This window comes from Carettochelys insculpta, chromosome 12, assembly GCF_033958435.1.
Source record: "Carettochelys insculpta isolate YL-2023 chromosome 12, ASM3395843v1, whole genome shotgun sequence".
NCBI lineage: Eukaryota > Metazoa > Chordata > Testudines > Carettochelyidae > Carettochelys > Carettochelys insculpta.
In genome coordinates this window covers 29,398,615-29,421,521 of record NC_134148.1, presented here as the reverse complement: position 1 = coordinate 29,421,521, position 22,907 = coordinate 29,398,615, and the positions used below count along the sequence as shown (strand labels likewise).

Here is a 22,907-nt window from a genome sequence, read left to right as displayed (position 1 = left end):
ATGATAAGCAGTTCTCCAGCTAACTAAAATCTTGCCGGACTAAGGATGCTGCCAGATGAGTGTGTGCTGGACTAGAGAGGTTCAACCTGTATAGTGAAGCCACAAATCCATAAGTCATTATTCTGCACTTTATATGTAAACATGGAGTCAGAGTTTGGGGCTGCAGAAGGACAAGAGATAATGATATTCGGTTATAACCAAGTGGAAAAATCATCATGGACTAGTTCAAAAAATCACTTCCTTATGCCCATTTAAACACATGCCTTGTGGGAAATTTGTTAGTGTATGATGAAACTGTTAAATTAAGCATAGGCTCAGGTTGCTGAGTATTCAGTTTGGAATTCATTCTCACATTTAGCTCTGACGGTTGTTGATGTTAACTGGGACAAGTGCAGTGCAATATTTGTTTTATTAGTAGTCCATTTATTAATAGTAGCATATGTTTTGATGGTGAGAAATAAAGTTCTGAAATGGTTTGTATAAGAATGTGAATAATGTGTTTATTTTGTTGATGGTTTTTAATAGGCCACTTTCATAGCTTCTCTCGTGGGTTCAAATTTTAGGAACTCTTTTGGAATTACTCATATTTAGGCAACTGCAGATTCTACCAAATCACTCTGTGGTAAGAGTTATGTGAAGCAGTAGTAGGACCATAGCATAGATTTTGTTTCCCTATAATATAGTCCCTATTAAATGTACGCCAATTTCATAAGGATAGCTGAAGTACTGATCCCTTATGCACATTCACAGCAGTAATAAAACAGCATGTTGATAATGATCTGCAAGAGAGTGGTGAAAACAATTTCCATCCAGAACAAAAATGTACTGCATGGATTCCTACCAAAAGTACCACCTAAAGTTCTGAGAACAGGCAAGCAGGTAATCATTTTAGCATATTTTTGCTCAGAAGCTTTGGGAAAAATTAGCAATTCATGGGGTTATGAACTGATTAATTCCAGGCAGGGTTTTTTTTTTTTGTTGGTTGGTTGGCTGGTTGGTTGGAGTTTTTTTTATGCATAGTGCGTACTAGGGCAAATCCCAGCTCATAAATTTTCCAGTATGTTGCATGGACTTATTCTAACCTACTTTGACAATAACAACAAAAAAAGAGAGAATTTTAGAACAATAGCTCCCCATGCCAACACAGAGCTCCAACAGGAATGGCATTTTTTAGCTCAGTTTTATTTTGGAGATTGTTTATGTTGCTTTGAGTTTATTTCGGCAGTCATGGACTTGAACCAAGTTCCAAAAAGGGAAAGTGTTACTGAACACAGCAGAATTATTGTGACAAATAGAAACCATCCAGCAGCATAGTTTTTTTGTCTTTTTTTGTGGTATACTAGTTTCTTAAGGAAACCATAAGAAACCTCATTGAAACTGAAGTGAATTACTTTTAAATTATTCTTTTTAGATTGAAAACACCATTATAAAAATGAGAGCCTTTGGCCAGCATTATCCAACCTAACTGCCTAATTTAAGATCTTAAATCTATATGTGGTCTTATTTAGTCTACAGAAAGAAAAGAGAGAGGGAGGATTTGGTGGCAGCCTTGAACTACCTGAAGGGGGTTTCCAAAGAGGGTGGAGAGAGGCTGTTCTTACTGGTGACAGATGACAGAACAAGCAGCAATGGTCTCAAGTTGCAGTGGAGAATGGCTAAGTTGGATAACTGTTTCACTAGGAGGGTAGTGAAGAGATTACCTAGGGAGGAGATGGAATCTCCGTCCCTAGAGGCCCTTAAGTCGCAGCTTGACAAAGCCCTGGCTGGGATGCTTTGTGTGGGCTGGGGGGCTGGGCTCAATGCCCTCCTAAGGTCTTTTCCAACTCTATTTATCCAACCTGTGATTGACTAGAAAGAAAAGTTGGAGGAACAAAACACCTGTAAATTCTATTGAAGTCAGTGGGGGAAAGCAGGTCCTCAGCATCTCTGAACATTAATCCCATGAACTTCTCCAGGCAGGGGTGCCCCATTATGGCCGTGTCTACACTACAAAAATAACTTTGAAGTGCAACTTCAAAGTTGAGTGTCTACACGCACCCTGCTTCAAAGTTAAACATCAAAGAGGGGCACTACTCCATTCCTGGGAGTGGAGCAGTGCCCTAAATTGAAGTTTAATTTCGAAGTAGGATGTGTATAGATGCTCTACTTCAAAGTTGTACTTCGAAGTAAGCGACTTCAAAGTTATTTTTGTAGTATAGACACAGCCTACGTGATTATTGTGTGCTTAGATTTTCAGAAGGAGCTGTGAGGGATGTGCTCACAATAAGTGGTAATGGATTGTGCTTAACATCTCCAGCACATTGCATGCAATCCCCAGGTGAACCAATTTTTTTTCTCTTTTTTCGCCTCTGTGAGGAAATAGAGTGTGAACCTGCAAAAGATTTTTCCTTTGTTTTTTTGGAACTCAACCTCTACTTATACCCCAACTTCTAAATTTTGTATGTCCGTATGCAGAGTTTTAAGTAAATATGCTTGATCGTGTTTTTCATTATGTGGTGTCTTCCCTTTTCATAACAAATAGCCAAACTGTCCCTCTGTGGTTGTCTGACTGCTTTACACCATCAGATGATGATTAAATTCAGTACTTGAGAAAGCCTTCCACTGCACAAGTACAGCAGTGAAAATAAAAGCAAAAGCCCTAAGCTGTGCCTCAGTTAGCTCTGTTTTTCTGTTGATGCTTTTTTAAAATGCTTGGTGTATTTGTTTAGTTAATCTATTTCATTATCGTGAGTGCAGATTAATAGTCTCAGGCAGCATGGGATGCGTAGCTGTAATAGAACAGAGATTATAATTTTATTTGTCATAGAATGTAGTCATATTTGTTCTTCTAAAGACATTACTTTTAACTGGAGCGTTTATGGGCCTGATTGTTACTGATATTATGACCCCTTTGAAGTCCGAGAGTGGTAAAGGGGCCTTCAAGTAAGTGAAAATGTAATATATGTTCACAGTAAGAGTTCCTTATCCTGCTAGAGATGTGTAAGCATCCTTGGTGAAAACAAGAATCAGACTGAATAACCAGGAACTCTCTTTTTCAAGTCTGCAAAATAAACTAAAAAATAAGAAGTCACCACGACCAGATGATGTTCACCCAAGAGTTCTGATGGAACTCAATGGCTACGTCTGTACTAGCCCAAATCTTCTAAATGGCCATCAGCAGTCAAAAATCAAATGGAATATTTGGAATCATTAAGAAAGGGCTAGATAATAAGACAAAAGCTATATTGCTTCTATATAACTCTATGGTTTGCTAATATCTGGAATACTGCATGCAGATGTGGTAGTCTCATCTCACAAGCAATGCTCTGGATTTGGAAAAGGATCAGAAAAGGGCAATAAATATGAGCCCGGGTATGGAACGGCTGCTGTATGGAGAAAGATTATTAAGACTGGGACTTTGGAGCTTGAAAAAGAGATGACTAAGGGGGGGGATGTAATAGAGGTCTATAAAATCATGAATCATGTAGAGAAAGTAAATAAGGAAGTGTAACTTATTCCTTCCCATAATAAAAGAACTAAGGGGTCACAAAATGAAATTAATAAGCAGCAGGTTTAAAACCAAGCAAAAGGAAGTGCTTTTTCACACAATACACAGTCAACCTTTGGAACGCCTTGGTGGAGGATGTTGTAAGGGCCAAGACTATAATGGGGTTCAAAAAAGAGCGAGATGAGTTCATGGGGGGTAGGTCCATCAATGGCTATTAGCATGGGCAGAGATGATGCCCATGCTGTCTGTTTGCCAGAAGCTCAGAATGAACAACAGAGTGGATCACTTGATGACTGCATGTTCTCTTCTTTCCCTTCATTCTCTCTGGAGCATTTGGCATTGGCCACTGTTGGAAAAACAAGATAGTGGACTAGACAAACATTTTTCCTGACCCAGTATGGCCGTTCTTGTGTTTCTATACACATGAAAAATAATATGGACAAATGAAACTCAATGGGTTTGTCTACGCTTGCCCCCATCTTTGAAGGGAGCATGTTAATCAGGGCAACGGGAGATTACTAATGAAGTGCTGCGTTGAATACGCAGCACTTCTTTAGGCTAACTCTCCCCCACGGCAGCTTAGAAGTGTTAGCATGCGTGTAGCCACGGACACTTTGAAGTGCCTGCACTGCTTCAAAGTGCCATTACTCTTCAAAATTGGGAGTATAGCACTTGAAAGTAGGGTGGGCACTTCAAAGTGTCCACGGCTTCACGAGTGCTGGTACTCGGAAGTTTGACATTTTGAAGTTGCCAAGGGGGAGAATTAGCCTAAAGAAGTGCTGCGTGTTCACCACAGCACTTCATTAGCAGTCTCCCATCACCTTGATTAACATGACCCCTTCAAAGTTGGAGGCAAGTGTAGACCCAGCCAATGTGCTTTTAAGACTCTGTTTTTAATAAGTGAATCCTTGAAAATGTACCCTTAATTTTATACGCTAGCTTGGTCTGTGCATAGAATGCCTGAGCATGGGTCAGAGGAAACGTGCGGCTTTTATACAGCAACATCAAAGAGCTTTAAATGTAAAGAAGCTCAGTAAGGGCCAGTTCAGGATGTGTGCATGGATTAAGAGGAAGGCTGCAGCATTTTGCAGGAGATGTGGGTTCTATTCCCAGCTCTGCTTTTAACTTTTCAAGCACAGTGTTGTAGCTTTGTTGATCGCAGGATATTAGAGACACAAGGTGAGTGAGAGCTTAGCTTTTATTGGACCAACTTCTGTTGGGGAAAGGGTACACAGATCTCTCATACACTCTCAACAAGAGAAGTTGGCCCTATAAAATTTTACTTCATCCAACTTGTCTCATTAACTCACGTTTCCTTGGGCCAATTACGTGTGCTTCACTTTCACCATCCATAGAAAGGGGACAACAAATGTTTTTCTTCATTGTAAAGTTCTTTTGAAATTTACAGGTAAAATCAGAGCTAATTATCTGAAAGCCAGAATTTGGGCTTCAGAACATAACCTTCACTACACACAGTGAATGACATGACAATGGCGCTTGAGTATATTGCACAAAATACTCATTATTTTCAGGCATATTCATGTGTATTTTACTATATCATATAACTATGGGAAAGTGGAAAAAATAGTGCGTAATGTTCCGAAACTGTGTGGCTAAATAACAGTAATTATTAGTGTGAACAGTATATCATTGAAACCTCATCACTAAAATTACCCATGTTTTCAGTCATTTTTCATATGCATCCTGTAGAAGAAGCTACAGTAAACTCTCATATCCTGTAGCCCTGGGACCAGGAGGTTGCCAGATATTCAAATATTCTGGAGATGTAAACCCAACAATGCATAACACTAAAGAAAAACAAGATTAGATATTAAGAAACAAACAAAAATATGTGCAGAAAACTTTATTTACCAATAACAGTAGTATTGCATACTGTAAACTTGTACTGTACTTATTTAAGAAATAGAGATATACATTTCATAGAGCTGGAAGGGACCTTGGGAGGCTGTTGATTATGTTTGGTTCTCTGCCCCCTTGGCAGGACCAAGCACCATTGCTTCCCCCTGCCAGCTTTTTTAATCTATTTGCCCCACATGCCTAAATGGCTTCTTGAAGGATTAGAACCCACAGCCTTGGGTTTAGTAGGCCAGTGGTCAAACCACTGAGTTATCCCTCCCCTCATTTGCTTTTAGAATACTTACTTATGGAATACGTAACTAAAATTTACTTATGCTTAAAATGCAGATTATTTGAGAGTTGCAAACGATAGAATGCCAGATATCAAAGCGTTCCCTGTGTGTCCGGGTCTTCTCTACGCAGTCCAGTATTGCATGCAGCCTAAGTGACTTGTATAAAGGTCATGAGGATTATGTCTGAATGATTACTGCCTCATCACTAGTAGTTTACTTTGCAATTAACTTCACTAGTTCATTAAACTTCCTTTTTTAAGTGAGTCATTCTTCGTTGTGCCTTAATTCCAACAAACATTGAGAAAAGAGCTTGTAAATAGCTTAAAATAAATCAACAATGCCACCAACAGAACAGTTTTTCCAGAATGTATTACAGGAAGTAGATAACTCAAAACTTAAGATTGAGAAATCTACTTACTGGAGGCTTAGCAGAATGATATCTAAACAACATGCCTACAACCAGCATTTCCATTTGTGTAACACTGGAGTGGAAAATAGCCTACACTCATGCTTTGATATTTTTCATGTTTGTAACAGTTAATCCCATTGAGAAGCTGAAAACAAGTTGACTTTAATGAAATACCCATGTGTTTCAATCTGCTGTTTCCTTTCAGCATAACAAAGCATGTTGGATATTTTATAATAAAGGAAATGAATCCATTAAATACAAAGGCAGGTAATCAGTCTAAATTATGAAGTTGATGCGTAATCCATGTTGTGCTTTTCTTTTAAAATTGGACTTTCGTGTATAATCTACCAAATAAAAATGCATACATAAAATCTTGCAGTAATAGTCTGAAAATTCGCAGATGACTTTCCCAGGGATAATCAATAATATTAATGAAAATATTATTGCCAGCAGATTTTGTGTACGTGTTTCCCTTCTCCTAACTGAAGCCAGGAGATTCTTACTGGGTTAGGTGTAAAACTGAAAGCATCTCTAAAAAAAGGCAAGTGATTCTGTTTGTTAACCTTTCCGTAGCATTAACAATGGTTTTGTTGTTGTTTATTTTAGGAATGACTATACCAGAAGAAGATGCAGATGTGGGACAAGGTAGTAAATACTGCCTTGTGGCAATAGGGAGGCTTCAGGTAAAGATGCTCTTTTATTACGTACGAGTGCTGCTGAAAACATTAGTCTATGTTGTAATACAATTTAATATAGGATTCGGACAGGGTCTGGTTGGAAGATTAGCATCCGTGCCACGCCACTAATAGCATGAGGCTATGATGTCACCACCCAGCCAAGTGACTCATGTTGGAGTTGGATGGGCTGCAGAAATAATTCTTTGTGGCAGTTTCCTGGGTACCTGACAAGAGGGAAAAATCTGGGAGTGGAAACTGTTGTGAATAGACTTTGTCTAGTTGATGATTTAAGAGGCTAATTAACCAGCTGGAAAAACTGTAGTTGCAAATTAAGTTAATATGGTCAAGAAGCCTAAAGTACTTAAGTGCCTTGCTAAGCATTACTTTATTCTGCACAAATAACTACTTAATATGACAGATGCGTGCACAGAAGTCCATAGAAAGTAGTATAAATAAGATTTTATGTCTCATTTGAGCAATCCATCCAAATTTGAAACATTCTAAATGTGCTGTATTTTGCTTCCCTTCATGCCTTGCTGATGGTGTCCTAGTATATCAAAGTTTTGAGCTGTTCCTGTCTGGGAATAATGCCATTAGTGAAAATGGTTGATCCTAACGCATGGTCTCTTTCTGGCTTTCATTCATGCCCTCTGTTAGGATAGCAGTGTTCCCTCTTAACAGTAGAATGACAGTGTCATTGGAGTGTAGCTGCCAAACCAATATCGGTGAAGATGAGCAGCCTGCATTGTAGCGCATGGTATCATTCCAGCAGATAGCTTCTCCTGTGTGGTGCAATACTTTCGTGGCGTTGGACTGACATTTTTCACTTCATCCACCTGTATGTTCAAAGAAAATACCCAAGTGGTGGACAGAAGGAAATGATGGAGATTGCAGCTGTTACAGCTGCCAGAATAGACCCTTGCTTAGAAATCCCATAAATAGCAGGTGGAGTATCAAAGCATCTATTCCATAGAAGAATAGCCAGCAAGCCCTCTGTGAGTGAAGGCAAGATCAGGCAAGCAGTGGCCCAGGGAACAAGTTTAATCACAAAGGAATCAAAGGGTACAAATTTTAAAACTGTGCATCACAGTAAGCCAGAAAGTGACAGCCAATCACTTCCCTGCACTGTTAACTGGCATTTTGAGGCTATTGTGCTCCACAGCAGAGACCAAAAAGAGATTTTGTACAGATTACTTTTGCCTCATTAGCAGGCCTGGCTGTTTAGGATGAATGAGAACGTCAGAGTTCTCACTCATAGCACACTTAGAAATGGATAGAAATAGATTAATTTGGCTGGCTGCATATGTTACAAGTGGGAACCTGGAAATGCAACAAGACCCATTCAACTTTCTCCACATATCTATTCTGGAGATACCATCACTGGACCTAACCAGGTTATTCACAGAATCACGGGCACATTCTCATGTTCCTCTACTAACATCATGTATGCCAACAATGCCACATGCTTTGTATGTTGGACAGACTTCAAACTCTCGTAGACAAAGAATTAATGGGAATAATACAGACATAAAAACGCTCCTGATTCACAAACCTGTCAGCCAGCACTTTAATGGAGTGGGCCGTTCTATTAATGACCTGAAAGCCTGTGTTGTACTGAAAGAGAATTTTTCACAACCGTTTGGAAAGAGAGGCTGCTAAACTCTTATATTCAAATTCGACACATTAACACGTGGTTTGAACCAGGATGGCAATTTTCTAGGTCATTATAAGGGCTCTTTTACATACTTGGCTTAATCTAATTTTTGACTCCCCCCACCTCCTCCTTCTGCTCTGCTCTGTTCACCTTGATAATAATTCTTCTGATCTGTCGACCTTGATTACTATTTTTGGTTCTCTGTGCCTTAAATATTGAGTCTGTTCTGGTATGGTCTGAAGAAGTGGGTCTGTCCCATGAAAGCTCATCACCTAATAAATTATTTTGTTAGTGTTTAAAGTGCTACTGGACTGCTTTTTTGTTTTGACTGCATTCTTTGTGTGAGTCTTGATAAGAATTTCATTAAAATCTGGTTTTCTTTTTATGGTGATATCTGCTGTGTTAACATTTATGCCTTCAATATTACGTGTGTAATACAAGTGAAGGTGTGATTGTAGCATGGGGAAACGTACCTGTGTGACAACCACACCTCTTGCAGTGTAGACCTGCCAGAACAGCTTAATGGGAGAGAACTGTGTAACATTTCTTTTGGAAACTCACTTGAGTTACCTGTTAGAATCTTCTTTGGGGAGCACCTTTGATAGGCTTGTTTTCATATTGTTCAATTTGTCCAAACTGTGTGTAACAGAGAGATGCATTTGTGCTGTGGATTACACTGAAGCCATTTCAGTTTCATTTTATTTGTGCCCATGTTTTATTTATAAACCCTTTAACATGTTGACAATAAACTGACAGTTTGTTGTTTTAAATGAAAAAGCAACCTCTATTTATAATGAATATTCCTTTTCCAAATCATATTTATCTGATTGTTTGTCCTAGGTAACTAGCTCACCTGTGTGTATGGACATGAATGGGATGTCTGTTCCTACTGAGTTCTTGTCTAGACACAACTCTGATGGAATAATCACATTCGTTGATCCAAGATGTATCAGTGTGATTGGCTACCAACCGCAGGTCAGTTCCTAGTTTTAAAAGTGAGAGATTGGCGATAACTAATTAAGGATATTCTCCAAAACAGTGATGGGCAACCTAGGCTAGGTTCCACATGAATGGCCCTCCTTCATCTCAGTGGGCTGCAAGATTGATGTAACCAAGACAGTCTCCTGGGTTAGAGTAGTTTTGCTAACTGTGCCTTCGTACTTAGAATTTGTGGGGTTTGCTGAGTAAACAGTAGCAGTGCTTTGATTGGATGCAAAGGGAGTGCACAGCTTTTGCAGTAAATGTAGTGTGCAGTCAGCATGCACCACACTTCACATGCTGTTGCTTAATGTGTGTGTCACTTGAGTAATTCCAATACAAAAACCTGCCATGGATGGAAACCAGCAGAATCTGGCAAGCCTGTTGCAAACAAAATGTCATGGGCTACACATAGAAGCTTGATGGGCTTCAGGTTGCCTGCCACTGTTCCAAAAGATGCAACAGTTCAGCCAGTCTGTAGCTACCCATATTCCATGCCTTACACAGTTTCATGGTACGTGTCATTTGGTTTGCCTTACTGTCCACAGATCCTTAGAATTCAGGGCTTTCCCTTTAATTGCGGGGGATAGCATTGCATCCTTTTGGGATTTAGTGGGTTTTTTTAGCACTGATCTTGTACAAATCCCAGGCAGCTTTCAAATTTTATCTTTCAAATTCAGATATTGCTCTTAAAGCAGTATAATTCTGCTCTGAGAGATTTACATTTATAGATTTTAACTTCTCTGCCAACAAGCAGATCTCCATTATGAAGTTTATTTTCCTTGAGGTTCGTGTCTCTCCTATGAAGATTAAGCTAATATAGTTGGATACTAAATGAGCTCTATGGGATGACTTTCACACAGATAACTGCCTTTTAATCTCAAAGAAAAGTACAGTTTTCAGATCTAAACAATTGTATTTCACAGGCAAGACATTTTGTCCTTACCCAATATAGTAGGGTCTCAAGTGGGGGGTCGCCACTTCCCCCCAGGGCCCTAGGCAGGAGTGCCAGCAGCCACCGCTTCCCCTGGGGCCCAGGTCAGGAGTGCTGGCAGCCAGGCTCCAGGCGGGAGCCATATTTGCGAAATTCAATGTTCGCAAGGGTTCTCAGCACATAACCCTTGTGAATGTTATGACCTTCCTTTAATTTTACTCTCCCTTACATATTGATTTGAATGAGCTGTACTGTAAATTATTCAAACAAAACAGTATATTAAACTGAATGCTGTTGGATTAATAGAGGACTTGAATTTCCTTAGAGCTATAAGCACAGGCACCTTTAACAAGTATTAAAGTTTGACTTAAAACTATTTTTAAAGAAAATATATATGTATTTGCAACAGCCTAAATGCAATGTAGGGTACCAGCCCTTGCTCAGGTGAGTAGTCTGATTAAAGGTATATCATTAGGTGTGTTGGCAAACGTTACTCTCCTATCTAAAGCCTTATAGAATCAGCACATAGGTTTGTATTTTAACAGTTTTATATTGTACTTTCCTAGGATCTTCTGGGAAAAGACATTTTAGAATTCTGCCATCCGGAAGATCAAAGCCATTTAAGAGAGAGTTTCCAACAGGTACCATCCTACTTTTTTTCTAATTTTGTATGGAACCTAGCATTCATTTCTCAACACCAGGGTTAGTTCTTACATCTAGCAGTAGGGGATATACTGCATGGGGTAATTTTTACCAATAGTTTCCTCTGTAACTCATATTCTAGTAGCCTCTTAAACTGGATTATACACACATCTTCAGAGTGCTACATTTTCAGAAAAATCACATTGTTTTAAATCTTTTCCTCCTTTTTTTTTTCTAAAATGTAAATGAATATTCAGGGTACCTTTTGAGCCATAGTCTGGTTCTGGATATGCCTGCATAGAGCCCACTGAAGTTAATGGGAAACATAAGGGTTCTTCTTCGAGTGTCCCCGTGGGTGCTCCACATTAGGTGTCGGGTTCGCCCAGCGCCGCAGATCGGATCTTCCAAGCAGTTTCTGCCGGACCGCGCATGCACCGGTGCGCACCGCTCCCTTGCGTGCTCCTGGCCACGTGCGCGATCCGGTCCCCGCCAGTTCCTCTTAACCGCCGTCGGCTGCAGACAGAATCCGACTAGGCTACGGCCAAGTTAGCGTATTCAATGGTTTTAACTGTTTTCTTTAAAGTTTTCAAGTTCTTAGGCTATTGTTAAGTTAGCCAGCTGGTTTGTTTGTTTGTTTTTTTTTGAAAATAACAAGAAACAACAAGCGGGAGGGCATTCAGTCCAGTCCTAGTAACAAGCGGAGCACCGGAGGCCAGGAGCCTAGGGCCATTAGCCCTCCTGCCACGACAGGCTATCCGAGAGGGGGAAAACAGCACAGAGAAGGTGCTAAGTACCCCATTAACAACTAAAAGACTCGCCAACAATGTCCTCTTCAGGATTCAAGAAATGTGAGTCTTGCCGAGAGGCAATGCCAGCGTCTGATGGGCACAGTCACTGCATAAGGTGCCTTGGGGAGTCCCATGTCACGCAGAAATGCTCCTTCTGTGCAAAATTAACAGCCAGAGCAAGGAAGGACAGGGAGATGCAGCTTAAAATGCTGCTATTCGACAAGGCCCTCCAGCCAGACGTGCCGGAGCGGCCGCAGCAGGAGGGACCCTCCGGGGCCCATAAAAGGAAAGCTGCCTCCCTCACCCCATCAGCGCAAAAACAGAGGAAAGTCTCCCCAACCCGATCCCTGCCGGCAGCAACAGCAAGCGGGACGGGAGGAGTGCACAGCCCCCAGCCGCAGCAACAGCTGATCGGCGGTGGCACGGAGAGCCACGTGGAGGCGGCTCAGCCTCTGATGATCAAACAGCTGCCCTGCACCGCAGGCAGGGCGGTGGCTAAACAAGCGCTGGTACCGGCGGCACCACAAGCAGCGGCACCGACCCCCGGGGAACCGGCAGTGCAGAGCGTGCAGGCACGCAGCCTGCAGGCACCGGAGGACACCGCCCGTGCGGCACTGCCCATGAGTGTGCCGAGTGCGGCGTGGACGGGGCCGAGATCCCCCGCACGTCAGGGAGCAGAGCCACCCCCTCAAGGGAGGGGGAAGGCTGCACAGAAAACAAGGCACCGCAGCCCCTCTCCAGACAGGGCTGCAGAGTTGCTTTCTCTCAGCCCTCCACTCATGCTGCAGACTCCAACTAGAAGGCAGGGGTTCCCCCTAGCCTACCCGGAGCCCCCGTCTCCATTTTTACAACCAGCCTCGCCCTGGCTGGGACCACCTTCACCCTTCTTGGGGTTTCTGCCGCTGGAGTACTATCACAAATCGCTCTCTCCAGTCTCCCAGGTCTCTCGACGATCTTGCTCCCCCAGACGCAGAGGGTATGCACCAAGGGAGTGGTCGAGGTCACCTTCCCAAGAACAGTGCCCATGCTGCCATGGTCGTCCATATCACGCGGGGCATAGACACCACCGGCAGTCTACCAGGGAAAGATCCCCACAGACGGTCCCATATCCCCTAGGGCAATCGCGAACGGGGACAGAGACTCAAGTATCTCAGGGGGAACTGGTTATGGAACCCCGAGATTTTCCCTTGCAAGCTTCCAGCGAGCAGATGTACCATCACCAACAGGAACCAGAAGGGTCCAGAGAGGCGTATCCTAGTGGTTCCTCGCTCTCCTCCCCGGACGAGGCTATGGCCCTGGGGGACGTCCATCCTCCGGATGATCTCAAACAGTTTCAAGAGCTGTTTCAAAGGGTGGCCTTCACGCAAGGCATCCAGACATCAGAGGTGCAAGAGAAACACCATAAGCTCCTCAAAAATCTGAGACCCCCGGCCTCCTCCAAAATAGCAATACCGCTTGACGAAGCAATCTTGGAGTCCGCCACTATGATATGGCAGACCCCTGCAACTATTCCGCCTGTCCACAAGAGAGCGGATAAGAAATACTTCGTGCTGGCGAAGGGCATGGAGTTCCTGTTCAGCCACCCACAACCAAATTCCTTGGTGGTAGAGTCGTCGCAACAAAGATCAAAGACATCTGAATTCAAGACGGGGAACAGACAAAGATGCTAAGAAGCTAGAGCTGTTCGGCAGAAAGGTCTACTCCTCCTCCACTCTACTGTTGCGAATGGCAAATTACGCAGCGCATCTAGCGAACCACAATTTCGACAACTACACTAGGCTAACTTCCCTCATGGACTCGCTTCCAGAGGACAAGAAACCGGTGCTCAAGGCCATCATGCAAGAAGGCTACGCGGCCTCGAGGAAGGGAGTTCAGATCGCCCTGGATGTTGCGGACACAGCAGCACGCTCCACAGCTACAGCAGTGGTGATGCGAAGGGAGTCCTGGCTCCAGACTTCGGGTATACCGAGGGATCTGCAGGCAAAGATCGTCGATCTTCCCTTCGACTTGCAGAAGCTGTTTGCTGAATCAACTGTCTCGGTCCTTCATTCCAGTAAAGATTCAAGAGCCACACTTAGGACCCTGGGGATTTCCACCCCTCCATACAGAAAGAAAAAGTACTACCCTCAGCAAAGACGGTACCAGTACCAGCAACAGCGTCCCCAGTACCACAGGGGTTACGAGCAAGGGCGACATCAACAGCACCAGCAGTACAGAACTCCCAGGCGACGTTCCCAACAGAGCCGTGCGTCGTCGGGGCAGGGCCAAAGGCCACAGGTTTGACACACAGATCCAGGGCTGCACCATCACTACCATCGCACAAGGTCATCCGAAGCGGTTATTCCACCATCGCCTCCGACCGTTCTACGACCAGTGGCAAAGGATCACCACAGACAAATGGGTGCCGGAGATCATAGCCACGGGGTACGCCATCCCCTTCCAGTCGCTCCCACCGCCACGACCTCCACCCAGGCCCCACCTCCAGGAGGCCTCCCACATAGCGAGGCTCAAGCAGGAGGTAGACCATCTCATGCTCATAGGGGCAGTGGAAAGAGTGCCGGAGCAACTGCAAGGGAAAGGGTTCTACTCGAGGTACTTCCTCACGGAGAAAAAGACAGGAGGCTGGAGGCCCATCTTAGATCTTCGAGGCCTCAACCGGTACCTGCGCAAGCAACGCTTTTGGATGATCACAATCGCCTCCATCCTTACGGCACTAGACGATGGAGATTGGTTCGCAGCCCTCAACTTACAAGATGCGTATTTTCACATAACTATCCATCCGGCTCACTGACGATTCCTCCGGTTCATGGTAGGCAAAGAACATTTTCAATACAAGGTCCTACCGTTTGGCCTCTCCTCAGCCCCCAGAGTCTTCACCAAGATCTAGGCAGTGGTGTCAGCCTACCTGCACAGACAGGGGGTATTTATATTCCCGTATCTGGACAACTGCCTACTCAAAGGGGCGTCGAAGGAGGAGGTACTACGCATGATACGCGTCACAGCAGGCACGTTCTCTTCGCTCAGCCTGGTTATCAATCTGGCAAAATCAAAGATAAACCGCACACAGGACATAGAGTTCATAGGGGCACGCATAAATTCTATTACAGCGAGAGTGTATCTACCAGAGACACGCTTTCGGGCCATCGGCTCCCTCGTGCAAGTCATCACCTTCAGCCCTACGGTGCCGGTTCTGACGTGCTTACAGCTGCTGGGCCACATGGCAGCAGCGACATTCGTAGTGCAGAACGCCAGGTTACACATGCGCAGCATGCAGCACTGGCTGGCGAGCGTATACAAACCGGCAGCACACACCGTTCACAGGGTGGTGTCGCCCACAACAGAGGTGCGCAAATCCCTGCAATGGTGGGTAAACCCCAAGAACTTGCTAACGGGTACCCTTTCACCAACCACAAATATTGGTTTTTCTTACTACAGATGCCTCCCTCATAAGGTGGGGAGCACACATGGGCGAAGAGGTGACGCAAGGACTGTGGTCCTCCACGGAGCAGTCACTGCACATAAATATACTGGAGCTCAGAGCAGTGTTCAGCGCTTGCAGACGCTTTTGAGACCATATACAAGGCAAAGTAGTCGGGATCAGTACAGACAATACCTCCACCATGTTTTATATAAATCGGCAAGGAGGAGCTCGGTCCCGTGCCTTATGTGCGGAAGCAGTCCAGTTGTGGAACTGGTGCATCGCCAACCATATAACCTTGAAAGCCTCGTACTTACCAGGCGCTCACAATGTGAAGGCAGACCAGCTGAGCAGGCGTTTCGCACTCACGCACGAGTGGCAGATCCGTCCCGATCTGCTACGACCGATTTTTCACGCATGGGGTTTTCCCCAGATAGACCTGTTTGCTACTCAGCACAACAAGAAGTGCCCACGATTCTGCTCCAGGGCAGGACTGGGACGGGGGTCCCTGGGGGACGCATTCGCGATCTCCTGGAGGGGCCCCCTGCTTTACGCTTTCCCTCCCACAGTGCTCATCCACAAAGTCTTTCAGAAAGCCAGGAGGGAAGGAGCCCGAATGATCCTGATAGTCCCAATGTGGGATCGACAGCAATGGTTCCCCCTACTCCTGCGCATGTTGGACCGGCCACCGATGCCCCTTCCGGTGGCGCCGGATCTGCTCACGCAAGCCCAGGGGTCCATAGTGCATCTGCACCCCCAAGGCCTGCGACTACAAGCGTGGTTAATCCATGGCTCAGCTCCCTAGAGAGCACATGTACGGAGGAAGTGCAACAAGTCCTAGAAAGTAGCAGGAGGACTTCCACCAGGAAGACCTACAAGCAGAAATGGACTCGCTTCATGGCATGGTGTTCTACCAAACAGCTAGCCCCCCTTTCGGTGCCTATACCTGTAATATTAGAGTATTTACTGGACCTCAAGAGAGGAGGACTCTCATTATCCTCGTTAAAGGTCCACCTTGCCGCCATTTCGGCGTTCAGACACGAAGAGGACGGGCACACGGTGTTCGCCCATCCCATGGTTACCAGGTTCCTCAAAGGGTTGGTAAACCTATACCCCCCTCGGAAACCGTTTCCACCTTCGTGGAACTTGGACCTGGTGCTTAATGTGCTAATGGGACCACTGTTCGAGCCTTTGGCCACGGTTTCCCTCCGCCTCCTTACGATAAAGACGACCTTTCTTCTCGCAATCACCTCAGCTCGCAGGGTGAGCGAGCTTGCGGCAGTTATGGCAACGCCACCCTGCACTGTTTTTTTCCAAGCAGGCGGTAACCATACGGCTGCATCCAGCCTTTGTTCCTAAAGTTTCTTATGAGTTTCATATTAACGAACCTATTGTTTTACCCTCGTTTTATCCAAAGCCTCATAACTCTAACAAAGAGGTGCGCCTACACCTCCTGGACGTGAGGAGGGCGCTAGCCTTCTATATAGACAGGACCAAGTCCTTCCGAAAAACGGATAGACTCCTAGTCTCTATCGCTCCCAAATCAAAAGGAGAAGGTCTCTCTTCGTAGAGAATCTTGAAGCACATCGTATCCTGCATAAAAATGTGCTACGAACTCAAAAAGACTCCTTTACTGGCCACACCCAGGGCTCATTCCACTAGGGCGGTGGCAGCATCAACAGCCTTTTTCAAGGGCGTTGCGCTAAAAGACATTTGTAGAGCAGTGACCTGGTCATCCTATGACACCTTCGCCAAGCACTACGCCCTTCACAGGGTATTCCAAGAGGATACCCAGCTCTCGACAGCGGTCCTCTTGGGGACAAGCTGTACATGATCCGATTACCCACCTCCTATCTTGGGTTACTGCTGGGTAGTCACCTAATGTGGAGCACCCACTGGGACACTCGAAGAAGAAAGAAAGGTTACTTACCGTAGTAACAGTGGTTCTTCGAGATGTGTCCCCCTGGGTGCTCCACTACCCGCCCATCCTTCCCGCTTCGGATCTCTGTTTAGTGTTTTGCAGGAGCATCCGAGGCGGTTGGTCAAGGAACTGGCGGGGACCGGATCGCGCACGTGGCCAGGAGCGCACAAGGGAGCGGCGCGCACTGGCGCATGCGCGGTCCGGCAGAAACTGCTTGGAAGATCCAATCTGCAGCACCGGGCGAGCCCGACACCTAATGTGGAGCACCCATGGGGACACATCTCGAAGAACCACCGTTACTACGGTGAGTAACCTTTCTTTGGTTGTTGTCAGCAGGCGTATGGCTTTTTGAGCTGAAACTGGCTTTGGTTCCATGTTTTAAACCAAATATATACAAGTAAAATACAAAAATAATGAATCAGAAAGAGATACAGGCACACCCATCTCAAATACAGCAGGGATGGGCTACCTCTGCCCCCAATAATGTCAGTGGGAATTTTACCACTGATTTCTATGGGAATGCACACAGGCCAGTTCAAAGTGCTTTTGAAAATCCCATTTATAATAGATCCTATGGTCTAAATTCTCCACTGGTATAAATTGGCACAGCTCCATAAACTTCAGAGGATCAGCCCCAGTTTTACCTAGCTATGACTTTGGCCCTGTATAAATCATTTAAGGAAATGAAATACGGAATGAAGTAGTAAAAAGCACATAACCAGCGAAAGCGGTTCTCAGTCTGGGTTCAGTTTAGCAGTGCCTTTACATAAATGATTATCTACGTAGCTGCAGGAGGAGGGGGCACTGTACAGGGAGCTACTCCCCCATCTGCCCCACCCCCATGCATCCAGACCCTCCCACTGAGCCACATCCAGAACACTTCCCCGGCTACATCAACAAGTTCCCCTGCACTGGGATCACTCTGATGCTACCTGCACCTGGATCCCTACATTACTGAGCCCCAGCCAGCTTCACATGGATCTCCATCCAATAAGCCCCACTCTCTGACCGTCTGTATCCCACTCAAAGCCCTTGCCTCATACACACACAGACTCAGCCATCTTCACCTGGCCCCCCCGCAAACTCCCATTACTGTTATACAAAGACCCACGCACCCTGTGCATCCAGATCCCACCTCCTCCCTGAGTGCCACACAGAAACCTCTGAGCTCACACCGGGATCTCCTCCACACTTGAATTTTTGCTGAGCCTGCCTGCCCAGACCTGCTGTACCAGACATGAAGAAGTAGGGCCCAGAGGTGTTTCCAGGGCAGGCCCGGTCCTTGCACTGTGAGAGGGTCAGGTGCAGCCTCCCCACTGATTCTGTGTTCTCCCACCTCTGTGCAGCCAGTAGCCTGTGCTCCCTGATGCCATGCTGGAGCTTCCATATTAATTTGATAAATAAAATTGGCAAAATTTTGGAGAATATTAAAATGTCATGCACAGAATTTTTAATTCTTTGGTGCAGAATGTTAGGTTCGGAATGCCCTCGAGAGTAGAGCTTGCTATAAATAGCTGCCAAGTTCCAGCAGCATGGGTTAGCCACACAAGTATAAGCCTGCCCTGGTCTCTGGGTACATACTTGAATGGCTAGCCCATTCTGCTGTTCATACCTCGTTGTTTTTTTTAGCAAGCCAGTTAGGTCAAAGCTAGCTTAGGTACATCTTCACAGACTGTCAATTGTTATACATCCTGTCTGCAGTATAAATATATACCGAGACTCCCAATCCAGCTGCCATGGAAATTAATTCTTAGGCCCACCAAAACTTCAGTGGGAGATAGATCAGGTCATGAGAGCCTCCTGATACTTCTCGGTTGCAGTCAGTGCAAGTTTGCCTATTGACTCCATTTGAACTATTCATGTGCTCACAGTTATTCATTTGTTTTAAATGTTGTGAAGAATCAAGGCCTAAGTGACTTGTGCAGAGTCACACAGCAAGCAAACTATTGGAAGAGCAGATTTAAAATGTTCCATTGCATATCGTAGCCTGATGGTGAGCAAACTTTTTACATCAGGCCCCACTTTTTGTCCCTTCAGTTACCAGCCCCCCCACCCCAACCTGTTTAATGCAATCCAAACCAACAGAAATTTTGATTGTTCATATGAAAAAAGACGTGTAGGAAAATAAGTCTTTAGAATGTAAAAACTTTATTAATCAGTGTATAAATGTGAATACACATAGGGAAAACCAGTAATATATTTCAACATTTTTAATGACATGGATGAGCCTGAGACCCAGCAGCCAATCATGCTGACCCCGCTTTTGAAATTTCATGTCCCCCCGAGGGGAGCCGCCCCGAACTTTGCTCACCCCTGCCATAAGTCAATGAAACTCCTCACTTTTTCATCCCTACTCAGTCAACTAAACCATTTTACCTCTTTCTTTACTACCGACTTCCTTCTTTATATTCAGTACCGTATCAGTGCAACCTGGGCTGTTATTTTCATCAATGATTAAAAGACTGAACTCAACAATGTCACTGTATTCCAGGTGGTTTTCATTTCTAGAATGTTCTTGTGGTTTTTTAAAGAGGGTTGAACATTAGCTTTGAATCTTCTTTTGTGATCCTGTTTGTGTGCACTTTTTTAAGACAGTTCAGAGTTTTCCCACCAAAGACTTCCATGCTTTATATATTATTACGCAGTTAATGTTTGCTTAATTCAGATTGCAGAACAATAGATCCTTTCAGTTTGTTTTGTTACTGGCAGTTGGGCAATAAGATATTTCTTTTTATTAAAATGGTAACTATTACATCGTTGACCTTTGTTTAAAATACTCTGTAAAGTTGGCATTTTTAATTTGCTGATGCTGTTAAAAGCAGGTTGGTGCGTAGCAAAGTGGGAAGGGTTTGCAATTTTTGGTTAATTGCCAGTATCCACCTTAGAGCCTTAACTTCCTTGAGGAGATAAATTCATGCAGGAGGGTGGGAAAATTAACCCAGAATGATACATTCTCAAGGCCAAGAACAACAAATAGAGTTCTGTATCAAAGGGTCCAGAGGACAGCTATCTAATATCCACTAAGAAAACGTTCAGCATGGACACTAGCACAACTTCTGTATTCTTTACAGTGGGTGTGGTGGTAGAACCATGTTGATAAAAGGATGTGGTTTATACGCTTGAAACTACAGAAGCATATGTTTTAAATAAAATATTAACCCCTGAGCTTTCAGATAGTCAGTAGGATGAATTGATTTTATTGTTCTGAGCCTGACCTGAAGTTTGTGGCTCTTCCTTATGTTCTGTCTGTGTAACCATGGATTTATTTGGTCAATTTGTCATGGAACCTTTTGGGGGTAGGGGGGGAAAGGTTAGAGTGATTCTTCCTCCACAGCTGCTTGTGAGTAGCCACATGCTATAAACACCCGGTTTCTTCTAGCAAAGTCAAGCTACACACTACTATAAAACAAACAAATCCTAATAGGCAAAGATTAGGATTCCACAATGGGGTGCAGCATGTATCATCCCTTCCTTCCTGGAGCATTACATGACCTAGCCTGCTGTAGAACTATAGAAGATAATTGTGCGTGGCCTATCACAAGGCATGCCTTAAGTTGGAACCCACAAGGAAAAAGGAAAAAAAGGGCACCCAAGAAACGCTTGAAGGCAGACACTGAAAAGATAGGATACACCTGGTCAGAGCTGGAAAAGTCGCCAAAGACAGGGACTGCTGCTGAATGGTTGTTATGGCCTATGCTCCAAGATGTAGGAGTGGAAGAGGCTTACTACCACTACTGCTAAATTTCTTCTAAATGGCTTAGCCAGAGCTCAAGTAACATAATCACAGTGCAGCGATGAGAGTAAAGGTTCTGTAGACTTTATGGCCCAGTCTACACTGCAGTGTTTTGTTGACAGAAATGGCCTTCTGTCAACAAAATTCAGGGAGCACCTACACACACAAAGCATTTTGTCGGCAGTCTCGACAAAACCCAACATGTGCCTCGACAGTGTTATCCCTCAGCTTTGCAGAATAGTGCTCTGTCAACAGAGTTCTGTTGACAGAAGTGCAGTGTGGTCACTTCTGTCAACAGAGAGGGCTTCTGGTTCACCGGGCAGCCCTGTTGGCAGAGCTTCCGGTCAGCTGCTCTGTCAACAGAGGGCAAGGCAGTCTGGCTGCTCTCTGTCAACGGAGAAGATTGCTCTTTTGATCAGCTTTTATGTGCAGGTGCACTCTGTCAACATATTTGTCGATGCAACTCTGTCGACAAATGCTTCTAGTGTAGACATAACCTATTTGTTTAGTTCATTTCTGAGTTACAGTCATTGGGAGATAGGCCCAGGCCACAAAATCTTGATTCAGAACCAAGCTTTCAAGAGTTCTCTGATGGCCCATTTTGGGATCATCTGTTGTTTCATCATCTAGGCCTCGTTGTATCCCCTATAGGACAAGATTCCACTCTTATGAAACAGTTTTCCTGTATTATACACACATGCAGTTACCACTGACCTCAGGGGAACTTGTGCAACCACAGGTAACATTTCTGTCCTGTGTTACCAAATATCCCAGAACTGGTTTAGATATAAGCATGTAACTAGTTACTCCATCTTCCATGCAGATGCCTTAAATTGTATTATTATAGCACAGGTATTCATGGTATTCATTCCATTATAAACATAGCTTATCTTCTAGCCATCTTTCTTGTGAAACTGCTGGTACATTGCCATGCTAATTCTTCACATTTTTAGAGATGTCCTTTGCCTTGATTTGTTGATTTGCCTGTTCTGTTTGTTTCCAAGTCTCATTGTAAGATCTAAGTCGTACTGAAACCCAGAGACACTATATTTCTTCTTTGAGCAGTTGCAGACATATATTCCTCTAACTTGTTCCTGCCTAGGATACCAGAGACACAGACATTTTCCCCCACCACAGAAATATCAGTTGGAGCAGTGTGATCACTCTATGCCTGTTTGGTTTTGGGGATGGGGAAGGTGGGTGGGTGAGTTGGTTGGTTGGTTGGTTTTGTCTGTGCTGTTTAATTATTTTATCTTGTCTTTTCTTTTTCCAGAACTTCTGTTAAACATTTTCCTTACTGTAATTTTTGTTCTTAGTGGTAGGTTTCTTACTCAAGGGCTTTCTTGGTAAAGTTTTGTAATGTTCTTCTTGATTTCTTCTTCCAGCTTGGTTCCTATTTCTGTCTATAGGTCCGTACAGTGCAGGTTGAACCTCTTTAATCTGGAATTCTCTTGTCCAACAACATCCGTAATCCAGCAAGATTTTAGGTTGTTGGCTGACCATTTATCATGGGTGTGGCCAACTTTCCTGTGGTCCCATAAAATTTGTTTACAGCCATCAGTCATGGTTACAGTATTCTGTGCTGTTATTTACCTATAATGTACTCCTAACTGTCTTCTAATACTGGTAGACAATATTGACCTCCCATGGTTTGGCAAATTCTCTCATCTGGCATTGGTCAGGTCCTGAGGATGCCAGATTAGAGAGTTTCAAACTACTCTTTATTTTTGCCTTTCCATGTCTCTTGTTTTTTTCCCCTCCCCTCACCAGCAATTCTCTCATCTATTTAATGGTGTGACTGTGGAATTTCATCATGATTACCCTGGCCAATACTTTCTGGCAGTTCTTATTCATTATGTGAGTGTTTGAATTCTCTCTCTTGGTATTCCTTCAAAGACCTGAATCGTTTACTGGAGAATTGTCATGATATATGAGAGTTTCAAATTGTGGGATAAATGCAGTGCTATTTTATATCACTTTTTTCCTTTATTCGTTTGTAAAATTAATGGTACAGTTGAGACAAAACCTGCATTAAACTACCATTGCGCCTATATAGATGCAGCAAAGAAATAGGCAAAATTTTAAAGTGTGCACTATCAATTCTAAGAACAAGTGA

At 44.1% G+C, this 22,907-nt stretch overlaps 1 protein-coding gene across 5 annotated transcripts in view; it reads left to right on the top strand.

The window, feature by feature from the left end:
• The window catches only part of ARNT2 (aryl hydrocarbon receptor nuclear translocator 2), a 155,663-nt gene that overhangs the window by 94,465 nt on the left and 38,291 nt on the right, over window positions 1-22,907 (top strand). For all 5 annotated transcript variants that reach the window (XM_075007309.1, XM_075007311.1, XM_075007310.1 and 2 more), the window contains 3 exons: window positions 6,653-6,729; window positions 9,218-9,352; window positions 10,856-10,930. In XM_075007309.1, coding sequence (XP_074863410.1) covers window positions 6,653-6,729; window positions 9,218-9,352; window positions 10,856-10,930 — 287 coding nt within the window. The remainder of the gene's footprint in view (window positions 1-6,652; window positions 6,730-9,217; window positions 9,353-10,855; window positions 10,931-22,907) is intronic.